This window comes from Chiloscyllium punctatum, chromosome 35 (assembly GCF_047496795.1).
Source record: "Chiloscyllium punctatum isolate Juve2018m chromosome 35, sChiPun1.3, whole genome shotgun sequence".
NCBI classification, from domain to species: Eukaryota; Metazoa; Chordata; class Chondrichthyes; order Orectolobiformes; family Hemiscylliidae; genus Chiloscyllium; species Chiloscyllium punctatum.
In genome coordinates, this window is record NC_092773.1 from 14,035,737 (window position 1) to 14,060,730 (window position 24,994).

The 24,994-nt window shown below is 41.0% G+C and overlaps 1 protein-coding gene across 1 annotated transcript in view; it reads right to left on the minus strand.

The window, feature by feature from the left end:
- bnip3la (BCL2 interacting protein 3 like a) overlaps window positions 1–9,141 on the minus strand; it is a 29,112-nt gene extending 19,971 nt beyond the window's left edge. The window contains exon 1 of the mRNA XM_072553995.1: window positions 8,937–9,141. Coding sequence (XP_072410096.1) covers window positions 8,937–8,982 — 46 coding nt within the window. The 5' untranslated portion in view covers window positions 8,983–9,141. The remainder of the gene's footprint in view (window positions 1–8,936) is intronic.
- Window positions 9,142–24,994: the final 15,853 nt, after the last annotated feature.

The following is a 24,994-nucleotide window of genomic DNA, read 5'->3' on the forward strand; positions in this document are numbered from 1 at the left end:
TGTTTCCTGAAATAGAAGGACCAGGACAAAACATAGAACATTACAGTGCAGTACAGGCCCTTCGACCCTCAATGTTGCGCCACCCTGTGAAGCCAAACTGAAACCCATCTAACCTACACCATTCCATTCTCGTCCATTTCCCTATCCAATGACCACTTAAATGCCTTTAAAGTTAGCGAGTCTACTACTGTTGCAGGCAGTGCATTCCATGCCCCTACTACTCTGAATAAAGAACCTACCTACAACATCTGTCCTATATCTATCACCCCTCAATTTAAAGCTCTGTCCCCTCATGCTAGCCATCACCATCTGAGGAAAAAGGCTTTCACTGTCCAACCTACCTAACCCTCTGATCATCTTATATGTCTCAAGTTGGCTTGCAACCTTCTTTTCCCCAACGAAAACAACCTCAAGTCCCTTAGTCTTTGCTTGGGAGACCTCCCTTCCATACCAGGCAACATTGTAGAAAATTTCCTCTGAACCCTTTCCAAAGCTTCCACATCCTTCCAATAATATGACTAGAATTGTACGCAATACTGCCAGAGTTTCGTACATGGTTCTGAAACTCAAACCCTCTACCAATACAAGCTAACACACCGTATGCCTTCTTAACACCCTATCAACCTGGGTGGCAACTTTCAAGAATCTATGCGTCGAGACCCAGACATCTCTCTGCTCATCTGCACTACCAAGCTTACCATGAGCCCAGTCCTCGGCATTCCTGTTACAACTTCTCAAAGAATTATGTCAATTAATCACTGCAGGGGAAAAGGCAAGATGAACGAACTGTTTCAATACCTGCTTGATAACTAGCTACCTTGTGACAAATGGCAAATTAAACATGTCAGCAGAAACAACACCCTGAGTTGAAGTAGTTCATGACAGGACAGGCTCTGCTCCTGACAGACAACCAACACCAAATATAACAAGAACAGGGAAGCTCAATTTACCACAACGTATTTTCATTCTTGATACCAAAGTAATCAACAGACTTGGCGACTTCAGAGGAGTCTTACATGACATCACACCATGAGCTTAACAAGACAGAAGATCCTCTAAGAATTCAACTTGGGGATTCATCAGCATCAGAACTCCAGATAACCACAGCGGACAATGATCGAATCCTGGACACCCACAGACAGACATTGTTGCTTGTAGCACAATTCCACCATTACTTAGGTAATAGCCAAGTGGGGGTGTGAAGCTTAACTTGCTTACTTATTTTGGTTGCTACATGCAATGCAGTTGGTGTCTTTTTTTAATCTGTAAAATTGCTTAGCTGGTAGACAAATGAAAGGTAACTTGTGCTAACTTGCACACAACATAATATGAAAGTCTGCAAACAAGAAATCAAACCTCTCAATCATGACACTATTTAAGCTCCTTTCCATTCACCTGTCAAACTTACATTAGCCTGTCAAGTTTTGGGATGACATGATCTGAATCACATCATGTAAACAAATCTTTGTTAATTATGCATGATATTTTGATTAAGGACTAGACACTCCAACCAACATTTAAAACAGAAGTCCATTTAAAATAAGCTTTCAAGAAAGAAACCAGACTCTCAATTCCCAAAAAAGGACAAGGCAAATAGCAGCAAACTGGAGGCAAGCAAACTGTTAACATTCTCTCATGAACGAGTGGCAGGGATTTTTAGAAATTATCAAGACAGAGTCCACTTGGCTTTGTGAAAACTAAGCCACGTTTGACCTTCTTCATTTGACTAGTTTGATATGTTAAGAGGAACCATTAGGAGGTACATAGAGGATTAATGAATTAAGGGAGGAAGTAAAAATGGGTCATTTTGGCTATAACCAGTCAAGTAACACAGAATCCACATGAGGACATGAAGCATTTACAACCAATATTAACGATTTGCATGAAGGGACACAGTCTTGGAGCCAAGCTTACTGACAAAGACAGAAAGACAAACAGGCTGCCAACAGTGTGCCCCGTTTGGCATGAGGAATTAAAATAAACCTTATTTAAATGGAGATGCATTGCAGAATGTTTAATTTCAGAGCTTTCAATGGCACCGTTGACCATGAAACACAGTTAACATCAAAGCACAGCAAGCAGTTAAGAAGAATAATGGAATTTCACAACATTGCAGGGTGGATCGAACATCATCGCTGATAAATCTTAGTGTAAATGCGCAGGGCAATGTAAAGCCACACCTTGAGTACTGTTGTCTAGTTTTGTTTTCCTTAATTAAGGAAAGGATACACTCGAATTAGAAGCAATTCAGAGGAGGCTTACCCAAGTGATTTAAGGATGCAACAATTGTCTTATGGGTCACATTTGAGGATGGTTGGGTGTCCACTCTTTAACGCTTCAACAAATGATAAGAGATTTCGCTTGCCACATGCAAAATCCATAAGGGACTCGAAAGATAAATGCCCAGAGATTGCATCCTCTCAGAGAATCTGCAAGTGTGAACTGGTTAAAAAACATTTTCCCATTTACACTGGAAATGAGGCACAATTTCTTCTGACAGGGTTGTCAGTCTTCAGAATTCTCACAGATCAAGCAATGAATGCTGGGTCAAGGCTGAGTTAGAAACATTTTTCATCAATAAATGGAGTCAAATGGTTCAGCAAACGAACAGTCAGCGAAGTGCAGCTGAGGCCACGATCAGAACAAGCATGATCTTTTTGAATGGCACAGCAGGCTTGATGGTCCAAATTGCCTCCAACTGCTTCTCTTTCTCATGCTATTTTAACAAGTCCAAGTGATCATGACAAGTGAAAAGTCGCTTGCAGTCGTTACAGATTTCCAACTGTACTCCGAAATGGATAATCACCTGAGAAAACTGTGCACTCTGTCACATATCTGACAATTGTCCTGATGCAGATATCCAGGACATAATTATGCTCTCACCACAGATATTTTTCTCATTGTAAATTACCTAAACCATTTAATCAGACCTCAGTCACAGATATGTACAGCATGGAAACAGACCCTTCGATCCAACCCATCCCGTGTTGACCAGATATCCCAACCCCACCTCGTCCCACCAACCAGGACCTGACCCATATCCCTTCAAACCCTTCCTATTCACATACCCACCCAAATGCCTCTTAAATGTTGCAATTGTACTAGCCACCACCACTTCCCCTGGCAGCTCATTCCATACACATACCACCCTCTGCTTCAAAGAGTTGTCCCTTAGGTCTCTTTTGTATCTTTCCCCTCACACCCTATACCTATGCCCTCTAGTTCTGGACTCCCCCACACCAGGGAAAAGACTTTGTCTATTTATCCTATCCATGCCCCTCAATTTTGTAAACTGCTATAAAGGTCACCCCTCAGCCTCCGATACTCCAGGGAAAACAGCCCCAGCCTGTTCAGCCTCTCCTTATAGCTCAAATTCTCTAACCCTGGCAACATCCTTGTGAATCTCTTCTGAACCCTTTCAAGTTTCACAGCATCTTTCTGATATGAAGACCAGAATTGCACACAATATTCCAACAGTGGCCTAACCAATGTCCTATACAACCGCAACATGACCTCCCAACTCCTGTACTCAATACTCTGACCAATAAAGGAAAGCATACCAAACGCCTTCTACACTATCCTATCTACCTGCGACTCCACTTTCAAGGAGCTATGAACCTGCACTCCAAGGTCTCTCTGTTCAGCAACACTCCCTAGGACCTTACCATTAAGTTAATAAGTCCTGCTAAGATTTGCTTTCCCAAAACGCAGCACCTCGCATTTATCCGAATTAAACTCCATCTGCCATTTCTCACCACACTGGCCCATCTGGTCAAGATCCTGTTGTAATCTGAGGTAACCTTCTTCGCTGTCCACTACACCTCCAATTTTGATGCACAGCTTTCACAAGTTTCTGTTGTGAATCAAGTTTCTTTCAGTGGCCACATGCTATCACAAATACTCATCTCCAATTTGTAATGGAAAATTGAAATCAACGCCAATATCCAAACTCAAACTTTGGATTGACACAGGCTTTCACACAAATCCATCCGATACTCTGGTACCTTCATCTGCTATTCTTACCAAATGAAATTTTGTAGACAGGACCATACATTATGATATCAGAGTCCAAAATGTGAAACTAACTCAATAAACTTGTAATTTATCAGACAAGACTGCAAACACATAGGACTACTGATCAGAAAAAGGTCACAGGAGATTTACAGTTACGGCTAGAAATGGCAACCTACTTTCTGAACTCGAGCCTCCATGTTCCAATTTCCTGCCTGCCTTTTTAAAAGTATTTTACTCAAACTGTTCAGAGATGTTCTGACACACTTCAGGACTGGAATCTAGACCTTTTGGGTAGGAACACACCACTGCACCACAAGACGGCCCGAGCTACACAATTACATGTTCACTTCTGTTGTTTTAAGGAGGACTGCTCTCGTACAGACAAATAAAACATCTCAAAGAAAGAGAGTACAAGGGCAAAATTCACCAAACAAGACAACTAACTGCAGTAACTCAAATGTCAAAAAAACTACAAAAAATCTGAAGTCAAAAAAACTACAAAAAGTCTGAAGTCAAAAAAACTACAAAAAGTCTGAAGTTCAAAACCTGACTGCAATACTTGATACAATTTTATCTAATGTATATGTCATACTACCAGATTTTCGCAGGAAATACAAACGAATAAACAGGAGCTGAAGGCATGACAGTAACCTGGGGATCATTAAATGTGGGCAAGCAAGCTCCGTGAATACAACATAGCCACAAAAACATATGAAAATATTAAATAAAGTTTTCCTTTCATGAATATTTATATTCCTTTAAATGCAACTGGCTTCTATCAAACTGCATCATTGTCATTCCACCCTCCAGCTGTTCAACTATTGTATCATCTCCAGTTCTTTTTTCTTTTAGCAGCTCAGCCACCTGCATTACAGTTTATATACAATACCCAAAATACTTCATTTTCCCTTGGAAACACAAGTGTAAAATGGAAGAGTTATGAAATAATTAACTTCAACATGAAAATCTGTCTGCCTACCTGTTAAAACTCACGAAACAAGTTGTTCAGAAGATAAAAATGAATGGGTGGTTGCACAATAACTGTCATCATAGACAACAGATTCGAAACAATGAAATTTGCCAACTTATTGCTCAGTGCAACATTGTAATTCAGCTTTTAATTTGCCAAAATTTATTATCTCTACCAAAATATATATAGAAAATACAGGGAGTATACAATATAAGCAACTGGCTCATAAGTTAACAAGCACAATGATTAAATGGTTTGAATATGGAGTAGTATAGTTTCTTGGTGCATTTTTAGTTATTTACAATTCTACACTGAAGCTTTCGTAACTGTTCTGGACCATGCCATACTGCGGGAAGAAGTGAGGACTGCAGATGCTGGAGATCAGAGCTGAAAAATGTGTTGCTGGAAAAGCGCAGCAGGTCAGGCAGCATTCAAGGAGCAGGAGAATCAACATTTCAGGGATAAGTCCATCTTCAGGATTCCTGAAGAAGGGCTTATGCCCGAAACGTCGATTCACCTGCTCCATGCCATATTGCTCCAACATTGTTAAGCAGGAAGCCCAGACAGTAACTTTGCAATTTGTTTTGGTAAATGAATAGTGAAAATTACCCAGAGTTAGTTAGCTAGGTTGACAACCAGGTTTTAGAACAAAAATTTGTACCCAAAATTACATAATGAAACAACAGAATAAAGAACACCTACATAACTCAGTCTATCCAAACTAGACTTCAATATGCTGTTCTGAATATACACAACAGTTCCAATAAACAAACTCATTATACAGTATAAATTAAACAAAGGCTAACAGATCGAAGTTAGAAGGGCAGAAGGGAAGAATTGAGCAGCCTGTTTCCACACAGACCACTGCTCAACTCCAAGATAAAGTTTAAACTGAACTGCTCAGCTGAAGAGCTAGCCACACCCCCTTGACTTCCACAGGTACTTCTAAAACCATAAAGCTTTGGCCTAAACGCTCATCTGTTTACGAATAAACAAAAGGCCTTTCACCTCTGTACCAAACCAGTCGATTCAAAGCCAGAGTGATTTACAACCCCTCTGAAAAAAACCAAGGATAGTATCCTTGAGAAATGGTTTGGAGATGCCCGTGTTGGACCCGGATGGACAAAGTTAAAAATCACAACACCAGGTTATAGTCTAACAGGTTCATTTGGAAGCAATAGCTTTTGGAGCACTGCTCCTTCATCAGGTGGTTGCGAAGTATAAGATCTTAAGACAATTTGTAGCAGAAGTTCAGTGTGAGGTAACTGAAATTACATATTGAACAATCAATCCTGGTCATTTTCAATATATAATTTCAGTAACATCACACTGTGAACTTTTGCTATAAATTCTGTGTCTTACAATCTTATACTCCACAACTATATTAAGAAGGAGAAGTGCTCTGAAAACTCATGCTTTCAAGTAAACCTGTTTGACTATAACCTGGTGCTGCGTGATTTTAAACCGTGAGAAATGCAACAGCTTTTAGAAAAAAAGGACCAGCTTTGTGACCTAACTTATCAACATAAAACGTTACATTCAATGACACAAAGTAGTCTGTGACTTGCTGAGTAAGAGACACCACCAATACAGCAATCATGCCTGAGAAAGGAACAGGATCACTATCTAACAAGTTAGCAAAACATGTTAACGTATACACCTTACATTCAGGACAGCTGCCTTCTTTTTCTCTGCCTCTCATCCATGAAAAGCAGATACCTGATCAATAAAATTCCTTTGTGTGATCACTGGTTTGAAAGAAGTTCACATCTCAGTAGGGGGCCTGATTTTCTATTTCCTGTCTTGACTGGCCCCTCTATATTTCTGAAGGTTTGGGAGGCATTAAAGTGTTATTCTCACAAATTAATTCAGTTTCTGAAACTTACAGCCTCTTTTGCAACATTCATCTTTGCACAATAACCTAAAATTAACAAAATGCTAAACAACGGCTTCAGCCAAAAGGTAAGCCACTTCCACACTTTATCTGAGGTAACAATATTTGGTTTTTCTTTGCACCAAATATTTGTTAAAAATCACAGGTTCCGTTTCAAACAGTAGGTCTCAGTTGAACTAATGTTTCCTGTGTGGGAAAATGTCTTCCAACCACTTGTACAGAAGCATCGTCGTTACTAGGAGACAGTGGCTAAGAACAGCTCAGAATGAGAGAGCCTGCATTTCACTGGCGCCTGCTCTGGAGTACATCTCTATTGTGCAAGAGCCTCTCAACAATGACACTGATTACTGATTAGATTAGATTCCCTAAGTGTGGAAACAGGCCCTTCAGCCCAACAAGTCCACACTGACCCACCAAAGTGCAACCCACCCAGACCCATTCCCCTACATTTACCCCTTCACCTATCACTACGGGCAATTTAGCATGGCCAATTCACCTAACTTGCACATTTTTGGACTGTGGGAGGAAACCCATGCAGACACGGGGAGAACGTGCAAACTCCACACAGTCAGTCGCCTGAGGCGGGAATTGAACCCAGGTCTCTAGCACTTTAATGGTCCAGAAACAGGACACTGGCACAAATTAAAGGTCATTAGCTTTATCACAAATCACTTCAGTTTAAAAAATAGCCCATGTATTTTGATCGTAATACCAGTAATTATAGAGTATTTCATTCCAAATGAGCAACCTTCAAAGTTCCAGATTAAGGGTGAAGTTGAGCACAGCTGCATTTCACAGGTTTGTCAGAAGACCATAAAGACAGAGGGGGAGAAATTAGGCTATTCAGCCCATCAAGTTTGCTCTGCCATTCAATCATGACTGACACGTTTCTTAACCACATTGGTCATTGGGGAGAAAGCGGGACAATGAGGATGAAAAATATGTCACATTGTGTGAAAGTAATTCACATTCTGAAAAGTACTTGTTCAACCGAACACAATGTTTCAGTTGATGAGCGTTCGAATTTGCCAACTTGCTCAAAATGGCAACATCATACCATGATGGTTGAAACGTAAAACATAGCCAAGAAATCCCCTGCTCTGTTCAAATAGGGACACAAACAGATTAAGCCCAAGAACACACCTTGTTTTATTTCGGTCTTTCAGTGCGAGCAGCAGCCTGGACCACCCGCTTTTAATTTTTTGCAGTGCAATCACAACCCAGAATCCTCTGACCCAAAGCTGAGAGTGCAGCCACCGTGATCTGGCTCAGGGACGAAGAGATGGAGGATATGATAACCCTATCGAGATTCACTCATGCATTTACTCATGGAGTTCTTTGGGTATATGTTTCTTTGTCACAGTCACAATGGCCTATCTGAGCACGGAATGAAAAACCAAATCCTGGGATGGGGACACCATCGGTCAGGCTTGCTGAGTTATTGATGCCACGTCGGTATCTACTAGTTCCCTGTTGCAGCTCCAGCTCCGCACTACCCCTTCCTCTTACATAGAGGACCCTTTACAGTACAGAAAGAGGCCAACAATAGTTGACCCGCCGAAGAGTAATCCACCCAGGCCCACTCCCTCCCCTATTATTATCCTATATTTACCCCTGACTAATGCACCTCACCTCCACATCCCCCCAAACCCTGGGCAATTTGTCATGGCCAGGCCACCCGACTTGCACATCTTTGGACTGTGGGAAACCCGTGCAGAGATGCTGTAACCGAAGCCGGGGTCCCTGTCGCTGGGAGGCAGCATTGCAAACCACTGAGCCACCGCGCCGCCTCCTCCCTCCGCTGGGCCCACAAACTCCCATTGACTCAGGCCGCTGTCACTCACCCGGGCGACATTTCCGCTTGTCGTGTTTTTGTTGTTTTTTTTCCTCCGGGAAACCCGTCCCGGCCCCGGCTCCGGCTCAAAAAAAATCAATTAAATTCAACCGGCTCCCTGTGCCGGCGACAAGCGTTAAGTTAAAGTTAAGTTAAAAACGTAACAACGGTACAAACTGTGTAAAATACCTTTGCCGCGGGGGGGGGTTGTTCTTCAAACTCACCGTTCAGCCCAGCATCCTCGCCGTTGGCCTGTCGCGCCGCTGCCATTTTCTCGGTGTTGTTTTTAAGAGCTGTTGTTGTTGCAGGCGGCCAGCCGTCACTGCGACCGAGCGCCGTTTGCCGTCTCCGACCGTTTGAATTTTCCAACGGTCCCTGCGCGAGCCTTCGGCCGCTCCCACCCAGCCGGACTGCGCATGCTCACCTCGTTCCACACGGATTTCCGGGGGGGGGGGGTTGAAGAGAAGGGAAGGATGCCACGTCGGCGGTGACATCATCGCCGTCCGCCTCGAGAGGCATCAGTTCAAGTTGCACCTGCGACCTCACAGCTCTTGCAGATGCGACAGGAACTCGAGAAAGTAGGTCTGAAAGATCGTCCAATGAAAATATATGGGTTGAAATTTGAAATAAAGGAATGAGCACCGAGATGGAATTGTACTAGGATTTGGAGGTGCTGGAGTGGACAAACTTAATGAGGGGTTTTGAGAATTGTACCATAGTTCCCCACACACAGTCAATGGGAAAAAAAGATCAAACGTCTTTAACATCTCAGATGCATGACTCAAATGTTGCAACGAATTCAATTTCAAAAACCTTGACTAGGACTATCAAAGTACTAATGCTTTGTGGAGAAGATTTTGTTAAAATGTGTTGGAGAAACTTTTTATCAATGTTCCGATGAGAGAAGGAGCAAAACTTGGCGCTCTCTCGAAATAAGGCAGGACAAGGGACTGATGTGACAGTTGGGGAACACTGGATCTACTGATCATAATTCAGAGTTTTAAAATAGTTATGGAAAAGGATAAGCCTTCCTTCAAATTTAGAGTTTTTTTTTAAAGTGAAGTAAGGCAAATTGTAATGGAATAAGACAAGAACTTGACAAAATTCACAAGGAACTAGAGATATGAAGTACTGTGCTTTTAATCTCTCAGACGTTCTCTCGCTGTGGGACCAAGATATGAACGATATTAATGAATATTTCGAGACACTTTTTCATTGAAAAGAAATAAAAGCTGGACAAGTCAGGGAAATAGTTTTGAAAGTACTGACAATCTTCAAATATAAACATTGACAAATAAGTATCCCCAGATCACTGTAGGTAGTTAGGAACAAAATTGTATGTCATTCCAAAACTATGGGTAATGTGTGTGTCATCAAAAACAACGTGAGATACCCAATGAATGGAGAGTGGCTTTGTTTAAGAAGGGATGGGAGGAAAAGTCATGACTACAGATGTGAGTGTGACTACAGTGGTGGTGAACTTATTGGAAGTGATTTTGCAAGATGCAACTGAGATGCATTTACAAAGGCAAGGAATGATTAGGGATAGGCAGCAATGTTCATGACTGAGGGAAATAGTGTCTGACAAACCTGTTTTGAGTTTTTCCAGGAAGAAACCAAGAGGACTGAGGTCAGTGCAATCAAGTTTGTAAACCTGGACCTCAGGCAAGCCTGTGACAAGGTTACACATGTTAGACTAATTAATAAAGTTTGATCACATGGAATTCAGACAGAGTTTGCCAATTGGCTGCAGAATTGCTTTATGACAGGAGACAGAGCAGTGGTGCAAGTTTGTTTTTCTGACTATGACCAGCAGAGTGCCACAGGGCTCGGTACTCGGTCCATTTTGTTTGTCATTTACATCAATAATTTTGATGCGAATATAGACAACATGTTAGTTGGTTTGTGAATGACAGCAAAATTAATGGTTCCAATGGACAGCAAAAAGGTTATCTAAGATTACAAAGAGATCTTGATCATTTGGGTGAATGGGCTGAAGAGTGGCAGATGGAGTTTAAATTTAATAAATGTGAGTTATTGCATTTTGGTGGAACAGACAAGGGCAGGACTTGCACAAATGGCCTTGAGTGATACTGTAGAACACGGAGACCCAAGATTTCAGGTATCTAACCTTTTGAAGTTTGCGCCTCATATTTTTGGGGGTGTTCAGCTAGTGTTTGGCTTGCTTACGACCTTAATTACTCAGACCTTTGAGGACAGAGGTGGGAGATTATATTGAGGCTGTACAAGGAATTGGTGAGATTTCTTCAGTAATGTGAGCAGTTCTGATTGCTCTGTCATAGAAAGATTATTATTTAAACTGATTAACCAGGATCTTGCCAGGAATGGAGGGTTTGAGTTATAAGGAGAGGCTGGATCAGCTGGGACTTTACACACTTGAGCAGAGGAGTTTGAAAGGTCACCTTATCTATACCCCTTATGATTTTGTAAACCTTGATAAGGTGAATGAAAGGTGTATTTTCCCTCGGGTGGGGGATTTCAAGGTAACGGGAATACTTCTACAATGAGAGGAGAAAGATTTTCAAAAAATATCAAAGGCCTTTTTTTCCCCCACAGCATGGTTCATATTTGGAACGATGTGCTCTTGGAAGCAGTGGATGATGGTACAATTACAATGTTTAAAAGACATTTAGCTTAGTCCACTCATAACTACTATTTGGAGGGATAGGGGCCAAGCGCAGTGAGTTTAACCTGGGATGATGGTTGGCCTGGATTGGTTAGACTAATGGGTCTGTTTACGTGCGGTCGGACTCGATGTTCCTGTGCAAATGTCTTTTAAATGGTGTTGCTGCAGTTACAGCCTCCACTTCCTCTGCCAGTTCGTTCGAGATACACACCATCCTGTGTGACACCCCAGGTCCTTTTTAAATCCTTCTCCTTTCAGCTTAACATTTCATTTTGGACTCTACTACCCGTGGAAAAGATCGTGGCTATTCAACTTACACCCCTCATGATTTTATAAACCTGTATTAGGTCATCCCTCAACTTCCTACATTCGAGGCAAAATAACAGTCCCAGCATATCCAGCCTCTGTTCATAACTCAAACCTTCCAATCTTGCTGACATCTTTGTAAATCCTTTTCCCACCCTTTCCAGTTTTACACCATCCTTCCTGTCATATGGTGATCAGAATTGTACACTATTCTCCAAATGTGGCTTCACCAATATTTTAGTACAGCCATAACAAGATGTCCCAATTGCTGCACGACGAAGGAAAGCACACCAAATGGCTTCTTCACAAACCTGTGATGACAATTTCAACAAAGCAGGTAACTGCAACCCAAGATCTCTGTTCAACAACATACCCTAGGGCCCTACCATTTGCTGTTTCAGTCTTGGTCTGGTTGGTCTTACTGAAATGCAGCTGAAATGAATTCAACTCCATTTACCACTCCTCAGCTCACTGGATTGAGTTGATCAAGATCTCATTTGAAATCTTATAGCATCTTCTTCACTGTCCACTATACCACCAATTTTGGTGTCATTTGCAATCTTACAAACTGATCACAGGCCTCCAGTTTTCTCATACAAATAGTTGGTATAACGATTGTCAATGTCAACAGCAGCTGACCCAGTATTCACTCTTGCAGCACATCACTTGTTCACAGGCCTCCAGTCCAAACAACAACCCTTGACCACCACTCTGTCTTCTTTTGTATCCATTAGCTAGCTCTCCCTGGGATCCCACATGATCTAGCCTTACTAACTAGTGTAGGCTAGGTGCATTAGTCAGGACTAAATATAGGGTCGGGGAATGAATCTAGGTGGGTTACTCTTCGGAAAGTCAGTGTGGACTTGTTGGCCAAAGGGCCTGTTTCCACATTAAGATTTCCAATACTAATTCTAACCAGTCCAGCACATGGAAACTTGTCCAGCCTTCCTGAAGTCCATGTAGATCATGTCCACCACTCTGCCTTGGTGAATCTTCTTGGTTAGCTCTAACAAGTTTGAGACATATAATTTCCCAAGCACAAAGCCATGCTATTAGCAGTCCTTGCCTTACCAAATGCATACACATCCTGTCTCTCAGAATCTCCTCCAACAATTTTACCACCACTGACTAACCAGTCTCTAGTTCCCTGGTATTTCCTTGCAAACTTTCTAAATAATGGCTTAACATTAGCAAACTTTAAACTTAAGAATGGATAAGAATCAATAAGAATGGATGGCAACAAGAACCATAACTTCTTACCAGCTGTCTTGAACAAAGACAATACTAACTCTACATTTGAAATGCATTAGGCATAGTGTCAACAATTGCAGAATTGTTTCAACGATTCTGAAATTATCAATTCTAAAGCTTTCTGGTCAATAAAATAGTTATCATTACAACAATTGCAACACATTTTCCATTTCATTTCTCAATATTTGCTTCTGAAACAGGTTTCACTTGCAATTCCAGTACTTTAGAGCACAGAGGATGATAATATACAGTTTTGCTGCACTGAACCTGTAAGAAGGTTTAATGAAGAACTGTGTTTATCTTAGACAACTCTGTAAAGAACAGCACCCAAAGTAGTTTCTAACTTAGTATCTGTTATTCCCTTCCATTCTTACCAATTGCACAGACTGGGTTTTGCAGTACTCCTGGGTTGTTTATGTCACCAACGCATAGACAAATAATACCCAAGTCAATTACAGGCTGATATACCTGGCACATTCAATCCCAAACCCCAAATCCCACAGAAGACATGAATCAGCCCATTTGAAAGTATAGAATAAGTACAGTGCTTTGTATTAAAAATCATATAAATTTTAAAATTATAGAAAACATATGTACTTTATGAACACTATTCCAGTTGAGAGTATTTGATTCATGACTCAAATTTTCAGGACAGAAGATCCTATTCCATCTATCAGTGAAGGGCAGGAATATTTTCAGGAGCTACACTGTTCTGCACCTGAGACATTGCAGTCTCGTCTCCCTGAATCACAGATACAATATTAACATTGATGCAAACAGTGACACTCGTTCATGAAATTTCTTACAATTGCCAAGTTTTTTGAGACTTGTTGAAGATCAAATAACCTAACTGCCTTGTTCAGAAATCTCACAGACGCTAAAATCATGCTGTCTCCCTCATGAGCTATAACAAGCATGATTTCCAATTGGGACAACATTCTCAACAGATCTCTTTTCAAACATACTCAGTTGCACCAAGTGATCAAATAATTTGAAGTCGTCAAGATGAGTGTTAACCAAAAAAAATTTTTAAACTCGTCTTACCTCTACTCAGTTTAAGAGACCTGTTATTTCACCATGTTACCAACTTCACCATTTAGGCTGTACAACTTACTTCACGACTTCTGATGAGACACTCGATAGGTGCATGTGGTTATGACATTTATTCTTGTTAATTATTGATTAATGTACAAAGTCCAAGTCATTGTACACACCTCTGGTAACCTCTAGTGTTCATTGACAAGTGCTCAAGCAAATCCAAGAAAATCAAACTCTTTGGAGTGTCCCTTGAAGGGAATCTTTGAACCAAAGTCAGACAAATGATGAACATCAAGGTTGTACAATTGTTCCATGGTCTGAATGAGATATGTATTGAAAGCTGAAATGAAACTGAAGACATCATGAACATTATCTGCTCCTGTTGGATCAAATGGACCATGCAGTATTGATCAAATCACATACGCACCTCATGACCCCGACTTTTTCTTGTATTTTTGAGAAGTGTAGATTGAAATGAGAAATATTGTACCATGCAGATGATTTGAAGTCCGGTGGCGGGGGGGGGGGGGAAACCAAAGCAGCTGTTACTGGCAAAAGGAAGTTGATTGTTAAGTACTCACTAGTCGGTGACTAGTCACAAAATCGGGAAACCAATGATAGATACATTTTTTTGGATGCCAACAAGAATCCAATTGGCTCTCAGCTAAACAAACAGCTTTGAGCTGCGAACATGTCAGAATGGGAGCAGGTGTTCGGTTCTTTGTTCTGAGGTCAAAGCTCGATTTATACTTCCTGCACCAGTTTTTGTATGCGGTGACTTTTAACTGGGAACTCTGAGACTTGCTCGAAGTGTACCAGCCATTTTGGGTCTCTCCCAAACCAACGATCAAAGTGAGAGAGGGGCACCTGAAGTCGAGCTCTGGCATCTGATCTCATTAACAACGATACCTGGACACCAGGAGAATTGAACTGTTTTCCTGTGTCCTTGCTGGGGACCATACCTCACCCAAAACACTGGAGAAGGTGCACAGGTGCATATAAGCCAAATCAAAATTTTGTTTCTTTCTTGACATGCATGTATATTGAGGGATGAACATCTGAAAAGCAGGCAGCAGGGGAAACCTGGACAGTAGTCTAATTGGTTGCCTTGTGACTTTGCAGATTGGTCCTTAAAGCCACAATATTACTAACAACTATGCCACAATAACTTTGCCAAACAATGTATAAATTTCAAGGTGAAATTGAAGCAAACAATCTTTCTCTTTGCATAAACATGAACAAGAAAAAGTCAGTCAGTTAATTTTTCCACCATTCAATTTGATTGTAGCTGATCTATTTATTCGTTCATTCAGGCTGTTTCATTAACTTGAATAAATCCGCAGGACCAGATCAGGTATACCCTAGGACTTTGTGGGAAGTGATAGGTAAGGTGAGACTGGAGGTTAGCTAGCATGGTGCCACTATTTAAAAAAAAGGGATAAGGAAATCCAGGGAACTATAGACTTGTAAACCTGACATCAATGGTGGGCAAGTTGTCGGAGGGAAACCTTTGGGACAGTATTTACATGTATTTGGAAAAGCAGGGATAGATTAAGAATAGTCAACATGGCTTTGTGCGTAGGAAATCATGTCTCATGAACTTGAGTATTTTGAAGAATTAACAAAGAGGATTGATGAGGGCACAGCTGTGGACGTGATCTATATGGACTTCAGTCAGACTTTGAATAAGGTTCCCCATGGGAGACTGGTTACCAAGGTTAGATCACATGGAATACAGGCATAACTGGTGGTGGTGGTGGAGGGTTGCTTTTCAGACTGCAGGCGTGTGACAAGGAGTGCCACAAGGATCAGTGCTGGGTCCACTGCTTTTCATCATTTATATACATCATTTGGATGTGAACATAGGAGGTATAGTTATTAAGTTTGCAGATGATACCAAAATTGGTGGTGTAGTGGACAGCAAAGGTTACCTCAGATTACAAAGGGATCTCTATCATATGGGCCAATGGGCTGAGGAGTGGCAGATGGACTTTCATTTAGATAAATGCGAGGTGCTGCATTTCAGAAAGGCAAATCAAGGCAGGACTTATATACTTAATGGTAAGGTCCTCGGGAGTGTTGCTGAACAAAGACCTTGGGGTGCAGGTTCGTCGTTCCTTGAAAGTGGAGTCGAAGATGGATAGGATAGTGAAGCCGGCGTTTGGTATGCTTTCCTTTATTGGTCAGAGCATTGACTAGAGGATTAGGGAGGTCATGTTGTAACTGTACAGGACACTGGTTAGGCCACTTTTGAAATACTGCATGTAATCTTGTTCTACCTCCGATCAGGAGGAGGATGTGAAACTTGAAAGGGTTCAGAAAAGATTTACAAGGATGTTGCCAGGGTTGGAGGCTTTGAGCTCTGTGGAGAGGCTGAATAGGCAGGGCCTGTTTTCCCTGGAGCATTGGAAGCTGAGAGGTAACCTTATAAAGGTTTATAAAACGACAAGGGGCATGGATAGAGAAGGTCTTTTCCCTGGGGTGGGGGAGTCCAGAATTAGAAGGCATAGGTTTTGGGTGAGGGGGAAAAGGTTCCAAAGAGACCTAAGGGGTAACTTTTTCATGCAAAGGGGATGCATGAACAAAATGAGCTGCCAGAGGAAGTGATGGAGGCTGGAACTTATTCAACATTTAAAAGGCATCGAGATGGGTATATGAATAAGGGGTTAAAGGAATATGGGCCAAGTGCTGGCAAACGGGACTAGTTTAATTTAACATATCTGGTCAGCATAGCTGAGTTGGACTAAAGGTTTAGTTTCCATGCTGTACATCTCTATGACTCTATGATTCTTACTTGTCATAGACTTGCAGACACTTTCCAATTAACTTCACCTCAACAGATTTTTGTGGTGTGCAGAGAGTCCTGTTGGAGTTAGGGCGTCCCAGGTCTCATTACCTAGCATTTCCAAACTAAGACGACATTTGCTTGAAACTTTCAAGATTTGAAGAGGAACCCAGGAAGATATTGCAGTCTGAAACCAGAAGCAGGTTCTAAAACTTAGAGCCAGATAATGAGAGAGAAATTATCAAAGTACTGGTTCATAAATACATCAAATGTGGTAGTCAGTTTTGCTATAGCACAGTATAGAACCATTCTCGTGCAATCCCACTTTATAACAAAATCATGTAATAGCAGCACCATTTAAATTAATGGGGACAAAATTGCATTATAACCAACGCGCACTCATGAAAGTGTCCCCTATTTATCAACTGTGTTGTAGCATTTTTGTGTTTTTGAAGTGTGCATTTTAGCAGAATGACCTGTACAAATTTATAACGCAACAAAATATTATCAACACAGAAATGATCTGAAAGAGCATCCATAGCACTTAAGCTGCAATGCATGACAAGGTTATCTCAAGGTAAAATGTGGCTCAAACCCAAAAGGAGGTCCAAAAATTGATTATAAAACATATTTCAGGGATGACAGTCAATCCGGCATTCGTAAATACCACATTAATTGGCGTGCATGTGTTCTGTTGGCCTTTGTTTCAGGACGAGTGCTGGCACACAGCACATGATTTGACAACCTGTATTTTGAATTTAACTGACCTTCTCTTGAAAGAGTAAAATGAAATCAGTTTTACAAAAACTGCTGATGGATTACTATGACAATCTTGATTTCATTGCTGAGATGTGCCAGCAAACTTCAAACTTCTTTCTATAGAGACACCCCTAAAAATCATGATACAATCCAGAGAGGCCAACTGTCCTAACTTCCAAAAGACAAGGTACCAGTGAAATACAGTAGTCCAACACTGTACAAGATTCAAAGTTTGTGAGAAGACTTGTAGCTCGGGTGCTTGTTGTGGTTCTGTTCGCTGAGCTGGAAATTTGTGTTGCAGACGTTTCGTCCCCTGTCTAGGTGACATCCTCACAGCTTGGAAGCCTCCTGTGAAGCGCTTCTGTGATGTTTTCTCCGGCATTTGTAGTGGTTTGAATCTGCCGCTTCCAGTTGTCAGTTCCAGCTGTCCGTTGCAGTGGTCAGTATATTGGGTCCAGGTCAATGTGCTTATTGATTGAATCTGTGGATGAGTGCTATGCCTCTCCATGGCCAGGGAATTGCGAGAGGCATGGCACTCATCCACAGATTCAATCAATAAGCACATTGACCTGGACCCAATATACCGACCACTGCAACAGACAGCTGGAACTGACAACCGGAAGCGGCAGATTCAAACCACTATAAATGCCAGAGGAAACATCACAGAAGTGCTTCACAGGAGGGTCCCAAGCAGTGAGGATGTCACCTAGACAGGGGACGAAACGTCTGCAACACAAATTCCCAGCTTGGCAAACAGAACCACAACAACTGTACAAGATTGGTCCTCATTCCAAAGTTACAATAGCCCATGTTTGGTAAACATGTGCTTACCTTTAGGGCAAGGAGTTTACAAAGTAGTACGAAGGAGATTGTGCTGCAATTGTGCACAGCCTTAGTGAAACAGCATCTGGGATTTAGTATGCAATTTTAAAGCAAGTACATATACTCAGTAAAGATTCAATCACATTTAATACAGCAACATTCTCTGACCAGAGATTGGGTGTCTGGGCCGCATGAGCCCACAGTTTTCAACAATGAGGTGATATCATTCAATCATACAAAGTTATCACAAAGATCAACAGGGTAGATAAATACACTATGTTACCCTTCGCTGAGAGATTTTGAAGCAGCAACAGTCTCAGTAAACTACGACGCCACTTCAAATTAGAAATAAGAATTTCTTCATTTGGGAAACCTTTGCAATTCTCCTCTCAGCAGGTTATGCAGTTCAGCTGTCAAGTATATTCAGTAAAAAGATTGATAGGTTTGCATATACTACAGACATCAAGGGATTCAAAGATAGTGCAAGAACTTCAACCATCAATGAAGTAAATGCTGGAGGAGGCCTAAAAGTTCAAAGAGGCATATTCCAGCTCCTAATTCTCATACTGCCGTCATGTTAGACCTCCAAATGTACAATTGTAGCAGGCATAATGGATAAATGCAGCATTGTTCATGGTAGGAAATGGCATACACTGGAACAGTGCAATACTGGACAATGGGTGGAAAAAGGTTTAACTGCCAAGACATCATAGCACTATCGTTAAGTCCACGTTAATGTCAAAAACTGAGCTTTTGCAATTACATTCTTAGATGCAGTTCAAATTTTTGATCTGCCTGTACTTCAGAAAAATTTACTCTCCACGGACTGAGTGAATACCAAACCTGATATGTGCGTACACACTTCTTGCCATCACATATACATTTTCAAATCTGGAAGTAGTTTAGGACAAGCTATGTTTACCTCCCAGAATGTGCAAATGAAAAATGACAAGGACTTTATACAGAACCATTCACTGTGGTCCAGTTTCATGCTGCACTCTTATTTTTGGACAGTGTTGGAAGGGTGAGAATGGGTGACTTTTTTTAAATTAAAAAAATGCAAGTCAGATTCAGCCAACCTTGTAAACAAATGAATCAACACTGCAGATTCAGCTTCTCCACAGGGCCTCCCCAGAGTTTTGTACTCATTCTCACAGCACTGCATTGTTGTTTTCTTCAACTACAGATCTTCAGCTCTGAGCCAGTTTCAAATTGGGTTTAAGACATGGTGTGGGATAACAACATCATAAACAAGTTCTAATATCTGTGTACTTAATAAAATAAATGCAAAAACTTCCTACAGTTTTGATTTGACATTATACGACAGTTCAAAATGTTATAACGTAAAATTCATTTCATCGACTAGCTCACTTAAACTTCAATGTACTTGTTCTGGCCCAAGGTTAAAATCAGTTGATGCTTCATGATACACGAATAAAATTTCACTCTTACCTGGTTTTGCTGGTGAAACATCCAGATGGTGAACAGAAGAGCTTAGTTGAAGCGACTTTTCTCCATTTACGAGATGCAATACCATTTCCCACGAATTCAATTCAAAGTTACACACTTTCCTCAGGCTGCTCTGATATTTTAGTCTAATGCTGTGCCACGTAATCACATATGTTCTTCTGAACTTCAGAGAGAAACAGTGAACAAGAGAGATACAAGTTAAGATGGCGTCCAAATCTTCTCAACTCATCCTGTTGTGCTTTCCTTTCACTGCCATTCATGTGGAAGATGAAGGACTTGTACAATCATTGTCTGACCCACAACTCAAATGAGCAATCTTTAATATCAGAAATACTTAGGTAATCAGGAATTTGAACATGCATTAGGTAGCATTGGTGGCCCAACCTTGAGGATGTGGTACAGAGAGAACAACATGAGAACATAACTTCCCCCTCATTTTTGATTCAAATCATGCAGGACCTCATGGCCAAATAAAGAGATATGCACTTTGACAGCAACAAATTCATACAAACGGCAATAAGCGAAGAACTGTTAGCTCATATTAGCTGGCATTTATTCTACGTTTCACAAATGTACATCAGGTTATTTTGTCTTCTTCCACCATCCATACCCGTCACTTACACATCAAATGAAATGCCCCATGAGGTTTGTGTCAGCCTCAAACCAAGATGTAAATTCAGCAACCTCTTAATTTTGCTGCTCTGCTCTAAATAATTTACATTTAGTCTTGAATCCTCCATCGTTTAACCAGAATTAGTGACTGCATACAAAGGTGGGAAAGCATGATCAGCAACACAATTCTCAGAGAGTATTAAAAACAAACCATGTTATGTATTCATGTCACGCCCACCAAAAATGTTAGCATTATTGTCGTGGTCAATGGCAGGATTCCTCTCCTCAATATCAGTGTCCCACCTTAACCATGACCATCTCATGGGTATTTTGTTTCAAAAAAAACATTACTTTAGGCTAGCACTTCAGCACAAGCCAAGAATCAAATCTGACTCACGATAACAAGCAGTGTCTCACCAACCAAGAAACTGGACAAGAAAGACAGTTCTGAAACCGAAAACCTGAGAATGCTAAACACTGAAAACAAAAAGTACTTGGAGAAGTAGTCAGATCTACCCATCCGTGTTGAAACCACTCAGGGCAGGAGAGTAGGCCCACGTGGAAAGCTTATCCAATGGCGGCTCAATGGCTACATTATGTAGCCACCATACTGCTTTTTTGTCATTCAATGCAGTGTTTGAAGCCCAAGAACGGTGCTGAGAATGTTCCATGGTTTCCCATTCATTCCCCTAATCTGCAGGAGTGCTTTGGGCACTGTCATACTTGACTTGACCTTTTACATTTCTCCTTCAAGCTTTACTCCAAGTGGAATTCCAGACATCAGAGACCGCTTTAACATGCCTTCACAAAAAAAAACTCCTTTATAACAGCAATAAATGATCAGTGAACCTTGATCGAAAATAATCTCAAATAAAACCTCGAACCAACTGTCAATTTCAGTTATATCAAGGCACACCTCGTATAATTTGGCAATTTACTAACAGATCATGATCTCAGCACAATTTTTATTCTCGTGTTTTGAGGGCAACCATGTGAGAAGACTTTACTTCTTTCAAGTATCTTACACAACTTCAAGATGCCCTATGTACATCGTACCCCAAGAAGTACACTTGTTTCAAGTGCAGTCACTCTCCTGCAGAAGCTATGCACTACAAGGTCACAAAAACAACAATCAAATTAAGGACGACATAATCTGTTTAGAGATGTTCAGCCACAGCAGTAATGTCAGATTGTAATATTTACTGCTTACAATCTATCTTCAGTTATTGCATTTGCACAGGTCAGAAATGACTTACAATTTTCCATGAGTGTTACACTTCTTCAAAGAAACAATATTGGAGGTAATCTAGAGGTGGTGACTAGATTGTTCACTGGAATGAGCAACTTTTCATAAAGCTTACAAAGGCTGAATTTGTTTCCACAGCTAAGACAACTGAGGAATAACTTCATTGATGTATATACCATACTCAATGGTCTGTGAATTTGGAAAGGTATTCCCTCTTGGGGATCAGTGAACAATTAAGCGACAGTGTTCTGCAACTAAATGAATGCCCTTTTAAGTCAGGGATGCAAAGACTTTTGGTCTCCCAGAGGCTTGCGTAATTTTGGAACCCACTGCCTCAGAAGGTGGGTCATTAAATCTTTTTCAGGTTGAGGTAAGCTTCAGTAAGGGAACCACAGGCTATCAGGGTAGCTAAGAAGACGAAGTTCAAAATACAAACCAATCAGCGATTTTGTTCATGCATGACAGAGCAGCTTTGAAGGGCTGAATAGCTCATTTCTGCTCCTAATTTTGTATCGTTTCAACAATTAACTGGAATGTGTTAGCCGATTGAATACAGTCTCAAAGGTCGGAGACTGTATGCCACAAATATAAATTCTGGATCCATGACATTTATATTAATGATTTGGACATAAGAGGTATGGTTACTGAGTTTGCACATGAAACCAGAATAGGGAGTGTTGCGGAGAGTGAAAGTGGTTACCTCAGAATGCAATGTGACCATGAACATATGGGCCTGTGGGCTGACAAGTGGTTAATGGAGTTTAAATTAGATAAATATGAGGTGTTGCATTTTGATACAGGAAACGTGGACAGGATCTGTACCATCATTGGCAGCGCCCTGGGCCAGAGTTGCTGAGCAATTGCGTAGTTTCTTCTTGGTTGAAGCACAGATTAACGGGGTGGTCAAGGCATTTTGCTATGCTTGCCTTCATTGGTCAGTGCATGGAGTATGGAACTTGTGAGGTCACGTTGCGGCTAGACCGGACATTGGTGAGGCCACTTTTGGAATACTGCCTTTCTGGTCACCCTTTCACAAGAAAAATGTTTCTGAACTTAAGAGGGTCCAATAAAGATACAAAAGGACGTTGCCAGGACTGGAGCATTTGAGTTCTAAGGAGAGGCTGGATAGGCAGGGGCTATTTTTCCCTAGAGTGTCTGAAGTTGAGGGATGATCTTATAGAGGCTTAGAAAATCATGAGGGGCAGGGATAGGGCGAATAGATAAGTCTTTTCCCAGGGTGAGGAGAGACCAAACCTCTTGGGCACAGGTTTACTGCGAGATGAGCACAATTTAATAGGGACCTCGGACAACTTCTTCACACAGAGGGTGGTGCATGTATGGAATGAGCTGCCAAAGCATGTGGTAGAGGTGGATACAATTACAACACTGAAAATCTATCTGGATGGGTATATGAAGAGGAAGGGTTTAGAGGTATATGGGCAAATTGCTGGGAAATGGAACCAGATTCATTTCGGATATCTGGTCGTCATGAACAAATGAGACTGACGGGTCCATTTCAGTGATAACCCACTATGACTGTGTGGTGTCGTACCCTGCAAATGTAAATCTTCAGCAGAGAAAGGGAAGTGCAAATTAAGCAACAAACACCTAACAGCCAATAGTAATGTAATTAATTCCCACTGCCAAATCATATACAAGGACGAACTAGCCATTTGATTGCAACTTTCAAAGCTGATTTTACTCTTGGCCATTCACCTATTCAGGTTCAGGCCGTGGCATATAATCACTGATTCTTTGATACCGACTGTTTAACAGAGTCTGTCAGGCTTGCCAGAAAGTCTCAATTCTGAGCCCCACCTTATGTTCACTGACCTTAGGCAAAAAAAAAAGTACTGTTTGTCATTATTGATCTGCCATCAGTGACCCCCAAGAGTAAAGATAGATATCCATTTAATGCCCATCAATACTCACCATACAGGATCAAAGACTCAACCTCTGGGCAAGAGGCAACGTCGTGGTACCAATACTGAAACTACACCTCAATTAAGTTCCTTCAAGGAGAAAACTGCAAATAAAAACTCCAAGTTATCATTGAAATTACTAGCAAAATGAGACATTCATCTTCTGAAGATTGACAGTGAGTAACTTTTTTTATATCAGTTTCATGCTTACCTCAATTTTAATGCTACATTTGTCCAGTGGTTACTTTTCAACACTTCAACAGGGCTTGAGATCTAATTTTAGACTAACTTGAAAATAGTTCCTAAAGTATACTGGGAACAGAAACAAAAAAGGCAGATGCAGGGTATTGACCAATCAGGAAGGATTGAACTTGTATCATGCAAGCAGACAATAATCCCCCAGCTTTTAGAGAGACACACACTTGGTGCCAAGCTTTTACAGTATTCCATAAGGTGCTACTGAAGCTGAACCATCACCAACCATGTGAAGTACCAAATACTTGCAACGTATTCAGCCATACCTAATAGGCACTCATTTCATTTAAATTCCCCAGGGAAAGCGAGTCATCCAGCAGACAAAATGGAGATCAAGTTCCCTTTCTGCAGTGAACTGACAAGTCAAGTCCCGCTGCAGACGTAGCTGATTTAAGAGTAATAGGAGCAGAGGAAGAAACTATTTTAGTGTCCTTACAAAAAAAAACATAGCAGATAGCGCAACACGTTCTGAAAGCAGTTGTTTGATAAATATTGGGATGGTTGCCATTATGTGGATTGCTGATAGTATGTCAACTTGTATGTGAAAGATTGCAACTTGAACCAGCATCCACAGATAAATCAGCCATGGTGACAAAAATAAACAAAAAGCCCTAACGCTGAAGTTAGCATTTAGTTTGGATTAAGACAAATCCTCCAACACTGTATTGCACAAGTCTGTTTCATCCCAACTCATCTTGCACTTCTCAAAAGACTTTTAAAATGTAAATGCCATGAGAATAGCAATTTTTCCAATTTTGAAACATCAGTGCTAACACAAAATTTATTATCACAGTTAGTTCTGTCCAAAACTGGATTCAAACACATTCTGTGCAATCCAAATGTAGTATTTGACTCTACAATTTCATTTTAAAAGCCCAACCATCTCATTGGACACACAAGTTAGGCTGAAATTTTACTTTTGAATTCAGCATATCTGAAAACCTCTGGGCAAAACAGATCAAAATTGGCTGAGCAGTTTGCCTCAAAGAGCCTAAATTCATCCCAAGTAAATAAATGTTTAACACCTCTCTTTCAGAGATCAATGAGCTCTTCTTGCCAGGGTGCAGGTAGAAAGTTTGTTTCCTCTTGTGAAAGAATTACAAATGAGGAATGCACAAAACTTATGGGTGGTCCATTTCAGATAGACAAGGTCTTGAGTTTTGCAAACA